This window comes from Balaenoptera musculus, chromosome 4 (assembly GCF_009873245.2).
Source record: "Balaenoptera musculus isolate JJ_BM4_2016_0621 chromosome 4, mBalMus1.pri.v3, whole genome shotgun sequence".
Classification (NCBI taxonomy): Eukaryota; Metazoa; Chordata; class Mammalia; order Artiodactyla; family Balaenopteridae; genus Balaenoptera; species Balaenoptera musculus.
The window spans coordinates 69,874,517-69,889,670 of record NC_045788.1 but is presented as its reverse complement, the minus strand read 5'-3'; the positions used below and the strand labels follow the sequence as shown (position 1 = coordinate 69,889,670).

The 15,154-nt window shown below is 37.2% G+C and overlaps 1 protein-coding gene across 1 annotated transcript in view; it reads left to right on the top strand.

The window, feature by feature from the left end:
• Positions 1 to 15,154, top strand: part of ATP13A4 (ATPase 13A4) — a 139,754-nt gene that overhangs the window by 45,360 nt on the left and 79,240 nt on the right. Inside the window, exon 3 of the mRNA XM_036849669.1 lies at positions 12,862 to 13,008. Coding sequence (XP_036705564.1) covers positions 12,862 to 13,008 — 147 coding nt within the window. The remainder of the gene's footprint in view (positions 1 to 12,861; positions 13,009 to 15,154) is intronic.

The following is a 15,154-nucleotide window of genomic DNA, read 5'->3' as shown; positions in this document are numbered from 1 at the left end:
TTTATTAGCATATAGTTGCTTGTAGTAATCTCTCATGATCCTTTGTATTTCTGCAGTGTCAGTTGTTACTTCTCCTTTTTCATTTCTAATTCTATTAATCTGAGTCTTCTTCCTTTTTTTCTTGATGAGTTTGGCTAATGGTTTGTCAGTTTGGTTTATCTTCTCAAAGACCCAGCTTTTAGTTTTATTGATCTTTGCTCTCATTTCTTCCATTTCTTTTTCATTTATTTCTGATCTGATCTTTATGGTTTCTCTCCTTCTGCCAACTTTGGGGGGTTTCTTGTTCTTCTTTCTCTAATTGCTTTAGGTGTAAGGTTAAGTTGTTTAATTGAGATGTTTCTTGTTTCTTGAGGTAAGATTGTATTGCTATAAACTTCCCTCTTAGAACTGCTTTTGCTACATCCCATAGGTTTTGGGTCATTATGTTTTCATTGTCATTTATTTTTAGGTATTGTTTGATGTTCTCTTTGATTTCTTCAGTGATCTCTTGGTTATTTATTAATGTATTGTTTAGCCTCCATGTGTTTGTATTTTTTACAGATTTTTCCTGTAATTGATATCTAGGCTCATACCATTGTGGTCCAAAAAGATACTTGATACTATTTCAATTTCCTTAAATTTACCAGGGCTTGATTTGTGACCCAAGATACGATCTATCCTGGGCAATGTTCCATGAGCACTTGAGAAGAAGTGTATTGTGTTGTTTTTGGATGGAATGTCTTATAAATATCAATTAAGTCCATCTTGTTGAATGTGTCATTTAAAGCTTGTGTTTCCTTATTTATTTTCATTTTGGATGATCTGTCCATTGGTGAAAGTGGGGTGTTAAAGTCCCCTACTATTATTGTGTTACTGTCGATTTCCCCTTTTATGGCTGTTAGCATTTGCCTTATGTATTGAAGTACTCCTATGTTGGGGCATAAATATTACAATTGTATATCTTCTTCGTGGATTGATCCCTTGATCATTATGTAGTGTCCTCTTTCGTCTCTTGTAATAGTCCTTATTTTAAAGTCTATTTGTCTGATATGAGAACTGCTACTCCAGATTTCTTTGATTCCATTTGCATGGAATATCTTTTTCTATCCCCTCACTTTCAGTCTGTATGTGTCCCTAGGTCTGAAGTGGGTCTCTTGTAGACAGCATATATACAAGTCTTGTTTTTGTATCCATTCAGCCAGTGTATGTCTTTTGGTTGGAGCATTTAATCCATTTACATTTAAGGTAATTATCCATATGTATGTTCTTATTACCATTTTCTTAATTGTTTTGGGTTTGTACTCTGTAATGGCCTATATGGGAAAAGAATCTACAAAAGAGTGGATATATGTTTACATATAACTGATTCACTTTGCTCTACACCTTAAACTTACACAACATTGTAAATCAACTATACTCCAATAAAAATTTAAAAGAAAAGAATAACAACTGATCATATAGGCTCTTTTAAATCTGCTTTGCTGGAACTTTTCGAAAGGAATATCAGATTGAACTTTTAAAAGGCCTTTCAAGCCGGGAAAGTCAAATAATGACTTGCCATCAGACATTGACTGCTAAACGTACAGATTTGGGTAAATTCCTCTCTTCTTGAGGTCCCCAAACTATCTTGAGGTTCCTGCACCTGCCAGGGACTGACCTTCCTTACTCACCTGGTAAGACTTCTGGAAGCCCTGTAGGCATGGTACTAGGTAAATATTTCCAAGAGTCATTTTTGGCTCCATAAAGTCAATCTTAGTGCTTTAAAGCTGTCTGGTCATACCTAGTCAATGCATGCCTCTGTCAAATATGACATTTCAGTCAAAGCCTTGATAATATAACCAATGTTTCCAATTGTGTCCTGTTATAAGGAGAACAGATTCTTAGTGAACTTATGCAAGTAACTATATTGCCATGAAAATGAGAATACTCACTAAGAGTTTCCAAATTCTGGAGGGATCAGGTAGGGAGAAAAAAGAGAAATGTTCTATCTTTGTTTACAAAGTTATCATTTATCAAATAGCTGCAAGTCATAGATAGTTGAAAGAAAAGTTTTCCTTAAATCTGGAAAAAGCAAAACATAAAAGAACCAGCAATGTTTTAAAACAAAAATTATAATCATCCTGATCAGTTCATTCAGTCCTGTGGAATTAATTCTTGATCTTTTGGTAGCAGTTTTATGAAGCCATCTGTTTCTTCATTAGAGTTCTGTAAATTCTTACCCAATTCAGTAGTATGGTCTGAGAGTTTATCAGAAAACTGTACTCTAGAGAAAGTATCAGAAGCCTTTCTATGAATCTCTGTAAGGATGAAACATATTTGTAAAAGCATCAAAGTAAAAACAATAACTGTCTATAAATGACAAAGAGTTAAAATGTAAAATAGATAGCTAGTGGGGAAGCAAACACATAGCACAGGGAGATCAGCTCGGTGATTTGTGATCACCTAGAGGGGTGGGATACAGAGGGTGTGAGGGAAACACAAGAGGGAGTGGATATGAGGGTATATATATACATATAGCTGATTCACTTTGTTATACAGCAGAAACTAACACACCATTGTAAAGCAATTATACTCCAATAAAGATGTTAAAAAGAAAAATGCATGGTTAAAGTGCTGATTACAGTGCAATTGACAAGGAAATTAAGTTATTTCTGTGACATACACCATTTTAAGATAATATCTAGGATTATGATTGATAACATTATGGCAGGACAAGCAGAATTCCAGAAATTTCATAGTTTCTATAACACTTATAAACATATACCTATACAGACACAACATAAAGCAGGCTTAGTATTACTTCTTTTTTTGACAATGCCTCCCGTGTGATTTAACATGTCAAATAAGCGTAATTAGTTTAACATCTCCCTTTTTATAAGGAGAGAGGACAAATCTCTGAGATATTTCAGGGGCCTTCTGAAACATCTCATATCTCAAAGTTAGATCTAAGTTAAAAAGACTTCATTTAGAATTTGATTTTGGGAAGTTTGTCAAAAATATCAAATTTTTGTTTTTAAACACTTGGTCAAATAGGATCATAAGTCACTGTGAAATAATGCTTAGTTATTCATTTAAACAAAATAAGAATTAAATACTTCATAGGTAAATATAAATGTTATATAGTTGTAAATAGTCTTAGCTACAAAATATAGAATCTTGTTTTTCTAGACAGATTACATTAAGGTAAAGAAATCTTTGTTTACAATTTCTCATTAAGACCAGACCATTAATCTCAAAACACTTTGTCCTTTTAACAGAAAAACCAAATTTTGTACCAGCTTACTTTTTATATTAAAATTTATTCATTCTAACCTTAGCCAGTCCTGATGGCACATAAAATTCCTCTCTAAAGACTCTTTTTTTCCACAAATTTTCTACAGCTTTCTATGTCTGTTTTAATTTCCCCCTTTTTTTTCTTTCGCATTTAGAAATAACCAGCTTGAGACAAAATCTTTCTTTTCCCGTAACAAAATGTATTGGCAATTTTTTGTACCTTAAAAATTTGTTTTCCTTGAATATGAAAAGTTTTCCTTATTAAGGTTAATAGGTTTAAATTACGTATATTAACTAGAAAGTTTAAGCTTGAGAAACCGTAATTTTTAGTAAAAACTAAGAATAAGCAATTATGAACTGTCTTTTCCAGTAGTATCTGTAGATTGGCAAACTTATAATTACTTTTATAATTTTTAAAAACTTGTGCTTTCTTATAGAAAATATTTCAGTGTGGTACCAAAAATATTTACTAATAGTCCCAAATATCTTTTGTTTCTCTGTAAAAGGAAGTCTATATTCAGTAATTAATGTTTCAGTACCTTATTTTGTTTGGAAATGATTTAGATATTTAATAAATTTCCATCATTTAACTTAATCTAGGAAAACTCAAAAGTTTCCAAAAAGGTTTGGGGGAACTATTTTGAGATAGACACATCATAAAACATAACTATTCTTAAAGAGTTCACCTAAAAACTCCTATTCATTTACATTTATTAATGTACGTATGAAAGTATCATACTGAATGATTTTTATTGCTGACAAAGTTTGTAACAGATATAACAAAAACTTATTTGACTTTTAGTAAACCTAGGTACAATAAAAGTATTTATACTTAATGTTGATGACTAAAGGCATGTCTGCATTAATTAATCAATGAACTTCAACTTTAATACTGAATATTTCCCAGCTCTCTTGAACCTGAAATTCATTTGGGTTACACTATATTTCTGAGAATTTATTTTATTTAAGAGCTTGATTTTTTTAAGCCAATTAAATAGAGCTCTTTTACAATTAATTTTGGTAAGACCATCCAAAAGTAGAAGCATACTACATCTAGAAGTTACATACATGGGCATACATACATCCAGATAGGCACAGACAGATTCTCATAGTTTTAGTTTAAAGCTTGAGTCAGAATCAGGTACAATAAAAAAAGCTCACTAGGTTATAAATAACAGTGAATAAATTACATCTGCTGCTCAGATGGCTAAAGTCTTTTATTATGGTGGAGAAGACATCAGCTTGCATTTGCCTTTGGCAAGCAATTTTAAGGAGGTTATTTGGCAAGAGAGTCCTTCTAGCAATTTGAATATTAAAAGGCCTCTTTTTTTTTTTTTTTCAGTCTTAGGAATTGGAGATGTCTAGATGAGGTAAACATTTATATTTCAAAGTACAGGGAGAGAAATACAAGCTCCTCCTAGAAGGACTTTTGTCCCCTTAGGGTCAGAATTTTTTAAAAAAAAATTTTTTTTTTTCAAAAAATGTTTTTCAAAATGGCCATAATAATCATAGACCTTTTCATCAGGCCCCTGTGGAATTGTTGTTGCCTTCTGTGGGGATCAATCTTGCTGTTATAAAAGAAAGCTCAGAAGAGATGGATGGCAAGGAGGAGAGCATTGCAGTGGACATTCAGAGGAACAGGAAGGAGTAGAGGGAGAGAGAGAGAGAGAGGGTGTGTAAGAGGTAAAAGAGACAGAGAGACAGAGAGGGAGAGAGCTCTCAGAAGCCTCAGAGGAATTTCCAGTTCTGAAATCCTTTGAGATAATTGTGAGTTAGTTCTCTGAGGGAAGCGATAGTGGATTCATTATTATGTTTTTCTGTGTCCTCAAAAATACAAGTTGAGATACGCTTCTATTCTGGCCTTACATCCTTTTTTTAATTGACTGCCCAGACAAACTAATTTAGGGAATTTCAAAGGAGCCCCATGTTGGCCAATTTTATTGTAAATCATCCCAGTTTAATTGTAGCCCAGCAAGACAAATACTTGCAGGACTAAGGCCCATAGTTCTTATACATAAAACCAGCAGAAGTTTTATGAAGAAGGAGGCGGTCCTTAGAGAGTGAACTTCTCATATTCCAAAAGTAATTATTTACCAGGAAAAGAAAGAAAAGTAAACAAATCCAAAGAAACAGAAGCCGGTAGCCCAAACAAAACAGGAAGTGAAATCCTGAAGGCCACTTGAACAAACAGAGAAGATGGGGAGTGAGATCCTGGAGGACAGTAGCTGGTAACAGAGGACACCCTGTCTCCTACCAAGGTGGGAGGGTTTCAGTACAGAGGACTTCCAAACCAAATTCTGGGACCACTAAGGAGACAATAGAGCGGGACTCTTGCAGGTACCTACTCAGATCCAAGACAATGTATCCATCCGCAATGTATCCATCCCGCAAAAAAGAAATTGTCTTTTTCTTCTTTCTCCTAATCAGTATTAGGAAAATACTGATTTCCTAATACCTCTTTGGAAACTTCGCAATGGGTTACATTTTCTTTTAAGGCAAAGCTCAGAAGTACTACATGTTGTGGGAATGAACTCCTACATAAGAGTCAGTGACTCCCCTGGAGGTCCAGTGGTTAAGACTCCTGCTTCCACTGCAGGAGGCACGGGTGTGATTTCTACAGGGAACTAGGATCCCGCTGGCTGTGTGGCAAAAAGGAAAAAAAGGGGTGGGGGATAAGTCATAGAATTGGCCTCAACTTGAAGTGACCACTGCAATGCTTTTAAATTTCAAGAGATGAGGTGCTTATAGCAAGGTTGGAAGAAGATAAGCAAGGTCACTCACTTCATTCAATGTAAGAGTTAGTCTGGCATTTTCAGGTTCAGAAAGTGCAGGTCCATAGGAAATAAAAAATGCCCAGGTTTGCTTCTGTATTTTTCTGTCCAGGTCAAACCCAAGTCTTCTGTATACATTCCATTCTTTGAAATCCACTCGAGTTATTTTAAATCCTACTCTTTTAGAGTTCAAGGACTGGTCTGGTTAATTCTCTTGGTAAAGGGGAGGTAAAGAGGAGACTTGAGGTGTTAAAATGTCTAGATTTGCCAGGCAAACAATTTGGATTATCTGCATTACAAAGCAATTATTTAAAGTGGTAGGTCTTCTGGTGCATTTAAGTATTTTATAGATCATTAACTGCTTGAGAGAGCTGGGAAACAGACTGAAGTGGAAATAGCTGTTTCTAGGTAAATACACTTCTTTCCCAGAAAGGAAAATAGACTCTTAGAGATTCTAAAGTTTCCTTAAAGGGAAAAGAAGTTCCTAGTTACAGAAAAATCTCAGGAAAAACATACTGTGGAAATGAGGTACAGAGCTACACCCAACCAATATTTGTCACACCCAGCTATGGGTCAGACCTCGGACCAGGTCATGCACATTATGCATTTAATTCTTCAAGCATCCATGAAATGTGTATCATCATCCCCACTTCCTGGATAAAGAAAATTAGGTTCAGAGAGTTGCAATGATTTTTCAATTTGGTTTGGAGCTGAGATTTGAACTCACAAAGGAGCCCATGTTCTTTCCATACTGGACAACACCAAGCTAAAAACGGAGAGAAGTTGATGAGGTCACCCACAGTGACCACTTCACAGTGACACATTTTCCCTCCCTTTCTTTTTTTTTAAAAATGTATTTATTAGTTTATTTATTTATTTTTGACTGCATTGGGTCTTTGTTGCTGCATGCAGGCTTCTCATTGCAGTGGCTTCTCTTGTTGCAGAGCAAGGGCTCTAGGCACACGAGCTTCAGTAGTTGTGGCACACGGGCTCAGTAGTTGTGGCTCACAGGCTTAGTTGCTCCATGGCAGCTAATGTGGGATCTTCCCAGACCAGGGATCAAACCCACGTCCCCTGCATTGGCAGGCGTATTCTTAACCATTGCCCCACCAGGGAAGTCCCTCCCTCCCTTTCTTTGCCGTCTTTTCCCCCTTAAAAAGTTGGATGAATTTCTTTTTTTAATTAAAAAAATTTTAAATTATATACTTTTTAAAGGTTACTTTTCATTTATAGTTATTAAAATATGCATGATTTTACAGAGTCTTTAACAGAGTGGTAAACAAGAGAAAAGTCAGTGATACTACCTTATTCTAAGAAAAATGTCTCACTGTGGCATCTTTATTTAGCCTGTAGATTTCTACTTTACATTATACAGAATTATGAGTTAAAAGACCCCAGAGGTAAAGGCGATGACAGGAATGGAGCAAATATATCCAAGCACCTTCAATTTAGCCATGCTACAGACTGTAATAAGATGAATTCCAGCCTTTAATACTCGCCTAGACTAAAGCATGCAGTTGGTGCATTGGATTAACACTGGCCTGTGGGAGCTGGGGAGTTTCAATGTTCCAATTTGCTTTTCCCTTTTTAGGGATTACAGTCTAGAGGTCTGTTTGCTTTCACACTGGGCCAAAGGGTGACAGCTTGATTTTGGGAATCAGATTTTCTGTTGCTAGGAGATCAGAAATTCTGAGCAACTGGATGCTATTTGTTACAGAGTCTAGAATTCAAGGTGATATTTATTTATTTATCTATTTATTAACATTTTATTTATTTATTTATTTAATTTTATTTTTGGCTGTGCCGTGTGTTAGTTGCAGCATGCAGGATCTTCGTTGAGGAATGCAGGATCTTTCCTTGCAGTGTATGAGCTCTTCGCTGCAGAGCACAAGTTTCTCTCTAGTTGTGGCATGCTGGTTTTCACTCTCTAGTTGTGGCACGTGGGCTCCAGGGCGCGTGGGCTCTGTAGATTTGCAGCACGTGGCTCTCTCGTTGAGGCGTGCAAGCTCAGTATTTGTGACGTGGGCTTAGTTGCCCCGTGGCATGTGGGATCTTAGTTCCCCAACCAGGGATTGAACCCATGTCCCCTGTATTGGAAGGCAGATTCTTTACCATTGGAACACCAGGGAAGTCCCTCAAGGTGATTTTTATACATGAGTCACAAACACCGTGGGGACGACTTGTTGAAACAAAGAGGAAGGAGCCAAGATATAGCGTGGGAAAACCTGACCTCAGGTCTCTGTTCCCTCCTGCTCCCCATACCAGACTGGCTTGGGCAATTCTAAGCCTTGTTGATGAAGAGTTTTCTCATCTGCAAAATGGATACCATAGTTTTGACTTTGAAGAATTGTGAGCCTAAAATAGGAAAACTGACACAAAAAGTGTTTATAAACTGCGAAGCAATCATTTGAAAATTAGTAGTTAATATTATTTTGCTTCATTTAAGAGGGCCAAGAGGAGCTTATCTTCCTTATTGTTCTTACTTGGTGGCCTGAGGTCTCTGGTCCTGATGCCATTTTTATAATTTGTGTTCCTATTTACCTACAAATTATGTGTTTTCTTACCAAGTTTTTCATTGAAACTTTGTTCTTTGGCAATTCTAGTTCAGGCTGGATATAAAAGTGGCAGTCCAGTCAAATTGTATTGTTGAACAGAATGTAGAATAGAGCAGAGGGTAAGATGGGACTCTGGAAGGGCTGGGGCATGAGGGCATCAAATCCCTGCTCTAATGTTTACCAACCGTGACTTAGTTTCCTCACTTGTAGAATGGGGATGGTAATGAACAGTAACTACCTTATAGGGTTTTAAAACTTTAAATGAAAGAATACACATGTGGCATTATGTGCCTAGAACATAATAAGTGCTAAACAAATATTAACTGTTTTTATTACCGTTATTATTAGAAGCTCAAAATTGTTCTCATAACAGAGACCACATGACCTTTTGATGTGGTCAAAGGCAAAGCTGTATAATGCTGAGCTATGTCAAGGTGTGTTCTAGGGAGTTGTTGGCACATTCCACAGTATCTAGAACATGTCCACAAGTTCAGTGGCTTAGTCATTGGAAATGTAGCCATCTTTGGTCATTCTTAGGCTTTGAAGGTAACTCCATGCAAATTTGATTTGATTTAATTTAGTCATCTTTTCAAAAAATACGGTAATAGCCAATTTTACTGGTTTTTAAAATTAATTCATTAACTTCCAAATTTCTACTAAGGTTTTTATCCCCTTCCCCTCCTCCCTCTCCCACCCCTCCTTTCCTCTCTTTTTCTTTTCTTTCCATATCCTCCTTCACTTTCCCTCCTTCCCTCTCCCTTTCCCTCCCCTCCCTACTTCCTTTGCTTTGCTTTCCCCTCTCCTCTCCCTTTTCTCACTGCTCTCTCTCTCTCCCTCTCCCTCTCTCTCTCTCAGAATCTGTGCCAGGCCTGGCTGGAGCACAGACATCCATCAAACATGATCCCTACCCACAGTCCAAGAGGAGTGATAAGGTGAGGGGGCAAAGGGCAATGCCATGAGGTAGAATGTGGTGAGAATCTCAAATACCCTGATGGTTTCGAGGACAGATCACCCAGAGAAATTAGGGAGGTTCCCATGACATGAACTTTGAGCCAGACCCTGAAGGATGGTTAAGATCTAGCCCCATGAGGTTGGCTTTTTCTCTCACCACAGTGTGTCAGCTTGGATTTTTCTCCCTCTTTCTTAGCTCTATAGTTCTTCCAGGCTGCTTTGTAGCAATTTGAGTCTAAAACATCACCCGCCACTGGAAGCCAAAGGTCTAGGAGGAGCTTCAAGCTGTGACAAGACTCGGAATGGATTCATCAGAGGTTAACCCAACCTGGACCCTGGAGTCTCCTCAAACTTCCATTGATGAAAATTCCCAGGCAATTCCAGTTGCCTCTCAACCTATGTCTGAAGTGTTAATAAAGAACCTCAGTAACCTGACGCCCAACCCTAGTATCAAACTGCCATTCATTCTACCAGAATGTCTGCCTCAACCAACTGGGCGGTTACTTGGTGAAACCATACCCTATAGGAGAGGGGTGAGGACTGTGTTAACTGATCGGAGAGATAAGATAGAACAATCAATTTTTCAATTGATTCAATCTATTAAAAAACGCTACGGCAAAGGAGTTCCTTGGTCTGACTCTCAAAGAGAACCATGGCAGAATGATGTTGAGACTCAGTCAAGAGGGCAAAGGTTTAGAAGTAGCTGTCGTTTTTGCCGGTTTCATAGAGATCCTTCTGAGGATAATTATGAGAATTATTACAACAATAAGTATTACAGTAATTACGACATGGAGTCGAAGGAGCCATAAACCTTATTCTTGTACTATTTTTTCTTCCTGGTAATTTTAGGATCATTGTGAAGCTTGGGAAGGATTGTGTACCAATATTTCGATCACCTGTATTACAAGTTCTGTGATGTCCTTTTTTCTTGCATCTCTTTTCTACCTTAATACAGTAACTTATAAGGAATCTATGTAGCTTGCATTTGAATGACTTGAATATATTTTAGTTCCACTTTGTGAAACAAATTAACTTGTGTGGAAGGAAAGGGAAGAAAACGTTGGGTGGCTTGACCACAGCATTGTTAGAACAGCGTGTTGAATTGTAATAAAAATTTTTGATGTGCTGTTTCAATTTTCAGTAGCAAATAAATGTGTTTATAGAGGATTTTATTAAAATTTGAGACTTATTTGAGTACCTTTAAAAAAATTCTTGTCATTTTAGACTTGTTTTTGCTGGCTATGTATTAACTGAATAATACTTATCCCTATCATATTCCTAGGGTGTAAATATCTGGCATTCTATATTTTGTGATTTGTCCTGTTGGGAAGGAAGTTTATACATTTGGGTAAGGTTAGAAAACAAGGGCACAGATATTTGCACATATTAACCTCTTGGAAGAAGTTATCAGTTGGTCTTGGTTGGAGGGAATTGAAAGAATGATAGTGGCATATAATACTAAGGGAAGATGTAGCCCCAATGGTGTTTTAGTTCAGTTATTTTCTTTCATAACCTAAGTGTACACAGACCTGGATTTCTTTGTGGGATAAAAGAGATACATAAAACTCATCTTCTGCCCTCCAACTATCTTTTGTTCGCTTTAAAAATATATTAAAGAATTGGGTACATGGGACTTCCCTGGAGGTCCAGCGGTTAGGACTCCTGCTCTTTCACTGCCCAGGGCCTGGGTTCGATCCCTGATTGGGGAACTAAGATCCCACAAGTTGCGTGGTGTGGCCAAAAAAAAAGAGAATCCAGTTGCAAAGCAACTAGAGACCTGGTGGTATTCAGAATGAAGCAGAAATAGCCCAAACCTGGACGACTGTGCAAACAAATGGCAAAGAAGTTCAACAGTGATGTAAAAAAGGGATATTAAATATTAATATCCACCAAAGTAGGTCTTCAGAGGTTGTCCTACTTAGAACTACTCAAACCATCATGGTCTACAGCATGGGTGAATGTGGGTGGTCTTGAGGTTTTGTTAAACTTGCAAGCTGTTCCTAGAGGCAAGGCCGTCTTGACTGCTGTATGCATTTGAAAATCATTGACTAGTGAAAAAACTTATTTGTTGTAATCGTGTTAAATTTATTAAAAAAAAAAGATCTAGCCCCATGAAGACTTAAAGAGAGGAGAGAAGGATGCGCATTCCAGGCTGAGGAAGCAGCAGGAGCAAAGGCATGGAGGTGGGCCTCTCCTGAGGAGAATCAATGTAAGAGATTAGCTACAACTACTAATCCTTCTCACTACCTTTTGCAGAGTCAGCTCAGACACTCTTCATGGCAAAAGTGGGTATGGTGGAGACAATCCCTGGTTCTGACCTACATTCCCACGCATCAAATTGTTTCCCAGGCTTGACTTCCCTGGCCATTCTTCCTTGCTCCCAAGGTTTACCAGACATCCGAGTGGAATTTATGTGTGGCATTTACCCATTCAGATAGTAAACTATTATTATCACATCAGTCTCTAAGGGACCATTGTGGTACCTGTTACTCAATCCAGTGCTGCTCCCTCTAGTTTTATTCTGTGTTGGAGTCATCAGTGAACTGCAAAGGGAAGCAGCTTCAATTAGGGTCACGCATGAAGATACCTTCCTCAATGCTACCTGTGCTAACATCTTGACAATTACCCTTGGACATGCTCAGTTCATATTTTCAGTATTTTTCCCATCCATTCATCAGACTTTCACTGAGCAGATCAAAATTCCCCATGTGTTTGGGATATAAGGGACAGTAAAACATGGTCCTTACCTTCAAGATAGTCTAGAAGAACGAAGAGAATGCAAGGCAGAAGGTAATTGGGAACACAAGGGAAGGACAGTGACAATCTTTCAGAATTAGTATAGTGACAGTCCCCCAAACCACACCCCCCCCAACCCAAGAGGGTGTTAAAGAGGTTGTTCTGGAAGAGGTGGAATTGTTAAGCCTCAAAACATAGGAATGGTCCTGTTGACCTGGTCTCCTAACCCTTGAGACCTACAGAAACACTTTGGAATGCTTGCTTTTTTTTTTTTCTTCCCCTGTGAAATTTGTATCTGGCCGTAGCCCCATGGTTGGAGGGTAATAGGGAAAACTAGCTCTTACCTGAGCATCTGCCTCATGACTCTTGAGCGTTGTTGTGTGTGCCAGTATTCACATCCTGATTCCTCAGTAAGTGATGGCAAGACTTTTCCCCTCAAGGCTCTAGATCTACCAGATTTCAAAGGCATAGGACTCTGTCAAGAATGTTTAACTCTGTAAACATACAGAATTATATTAAAATGATGTTTTTCAGGTCGAATTTTAGACTGATGACCTCTCTTAACTTCACGGGGGTTTCGGTGTTTATTTCCTCAGGATGAATTCCAAACTTACTCTTGGAAAAAGGTAGTGTGGATCTGCCTGTCAGCATTGAACAGTGCATTTCAGCTCATTCCTGACCACCCTCTCATCACAGATGAGGAATATATCATAAATAGAGCCATAAGAAAGCCAGACCTAAAGGTAAGTACACTTATGGCTCCTGCAGGTGCTAAAGAAATTTAATCATTTTCCCCTCCAAGTACAAGATTAAATTTATATATAGCCAAAACTTTAGAATAACAATAAATGGAATATAACCTTTAAAAATTGTGAATCACTATATTGTACACCTGTAATTATATAATATTGTACAGCTACTATACTTCAATACAAAAAGATTAAATTCAGTTCCTCCACTGTGCCAATCTTCTTTTTTTTCTACTTGTAAGCTCTTTTTTTAATTTCAATTTTATTTTATTTATTTATTTTTTATATAGCAGGTTCTTATTAGTTATCTATTTTATACATATTAGTGTATATATATCAATCTCAATCTCCCAATTCATCCCACCCCCCCACCCCCACACACACAACTTTCCCCCCTTGGTATCCATATATTTGCTCTCTACATCTGTGTCTCTATTTCTGCCTTGCAAACCGCTTCATCTGTACCATTTTTCTAGATTCCACATATATGCGTTAATATACAATATTTGTTTTTCTCTTTCTGACTTACTTCACTCTGTATGACAGTCTCTAGATCCATCCACATCTCTACAAATGACCCAATTTCATTCCTTTTTATGGCTGAGTAATATTCCACTGTATACATGTACCACGTCTTCTTTATCCATTCTGTCGATGGGCATTTAGGTTGATTCCATGACCTGGCTATTGTAAATAGTGCTGCAATAAACACTGGGGTGCATGTGACTTTTTGAATTATGGTTTTCCCTGGGTATATGCCCAGTAGTGGGATTGCTGGGTCATATGGTAATTCTATTTTTAGTTTTTTAAGGAACCTCCATACTGTTCTCCATAGTAGCTGTATCAATTTACATTCCCACCAACAGTGCACGAGGGTTCCCTTTTCTCCACACCCTCTCCAGCATTTGTTGTTTGTAGATTTTCTGATGATGCCCATTCTAACTGGTGTGAGGTGATACCTCATTGTAGTTTTGATTTGCATTTCTCTAATAACCAGTGATGCTGAGCAGCTTTTCATGTGCCTTTTGGCCATCTGTATATATTCTTTGGAGAGATGTCTGTTTAGATCTTCTGCCCATTTTTTGATTGGGTTGTTTGTTTTTTTAATATTGAGCTGCATGAACTGTTTATATATTTTGGAGATTAATCCTTTGTCCATTGATTCATTTGCAAATATTTTCTCCCATTCTGAGGGTTGTCTTTTTGTCTTGTTTATAGTTTCCTTTGTTGTGCAAAAGCTTTTAAATTTCATTAAGTTCAATTTTTTTATTTTTGTTTTTATTTCCATTACTCTAGGAGGTGGGTCAAAAAAGATCTTGCTGTGATTTATGTCAAAGAGTGTTCTTCTTATGTTTTCCTGTAAGAGTTTTATAGTGTCTGGCCTTACATTTAGGTCTTTAATCCATTTTGAGTTTATTTTTGTGTATGGTGTTAGGGAGTGTTCTAATTTCATTCTTTTACATGTAGCTGTCCAGTTTTCCCAGAACCACTTATTGAAGAGAATGTCTTTTCTCTATTGTATATCCTTGCCTCCTTTATCATAGATTAGTTAACCATATATGCGTGGGTTTATCTCTGGGATTCCTGTTCCACTGATCTATATTTCTGTTTTTGTGCCAGTACCATATTGTCTTCATTACTGTAAGTTTGTAGTATAGTCTGAAGTCAGGGAATCTGATTCCTCCAGCTCTGTTTATTTCCCTTAAGATTGCTTCGGCTATTCGAGGTCTTTTGTGTCTCCGTGTAAATTTTAAGATTTTTTGTTCTAGTTCTGTAAAAAATGCCATTGGTAATTTGATAGGGATTGCATAGAATCTGTAGATTGCTTTGGGTAGTATAGCCATTTTCACAATATTGATTCTTCCAATCCAAGAACATGGTATATCTCTCCATCTGTTTCTGTCATCTTTGATTTCTTTCATCAGTGTCTTATAGTTTTCTGAGTACAGGTCTTTTACCTCCTTAGGTAGGTTTATTCCTAGGTATTTTATTCTTTTTTTTGCAGTGGTGAATGGGATTGTTTCCTTAATTTCTCTTTCTGATCTTTCGTTGTTAGTGTATAGAAATGCAAGAGATTTCTGTGCATTAATTTTGTAGCCTGCAACTTTACCAAATTCATTGATTATCTCTAGCAGTTTTC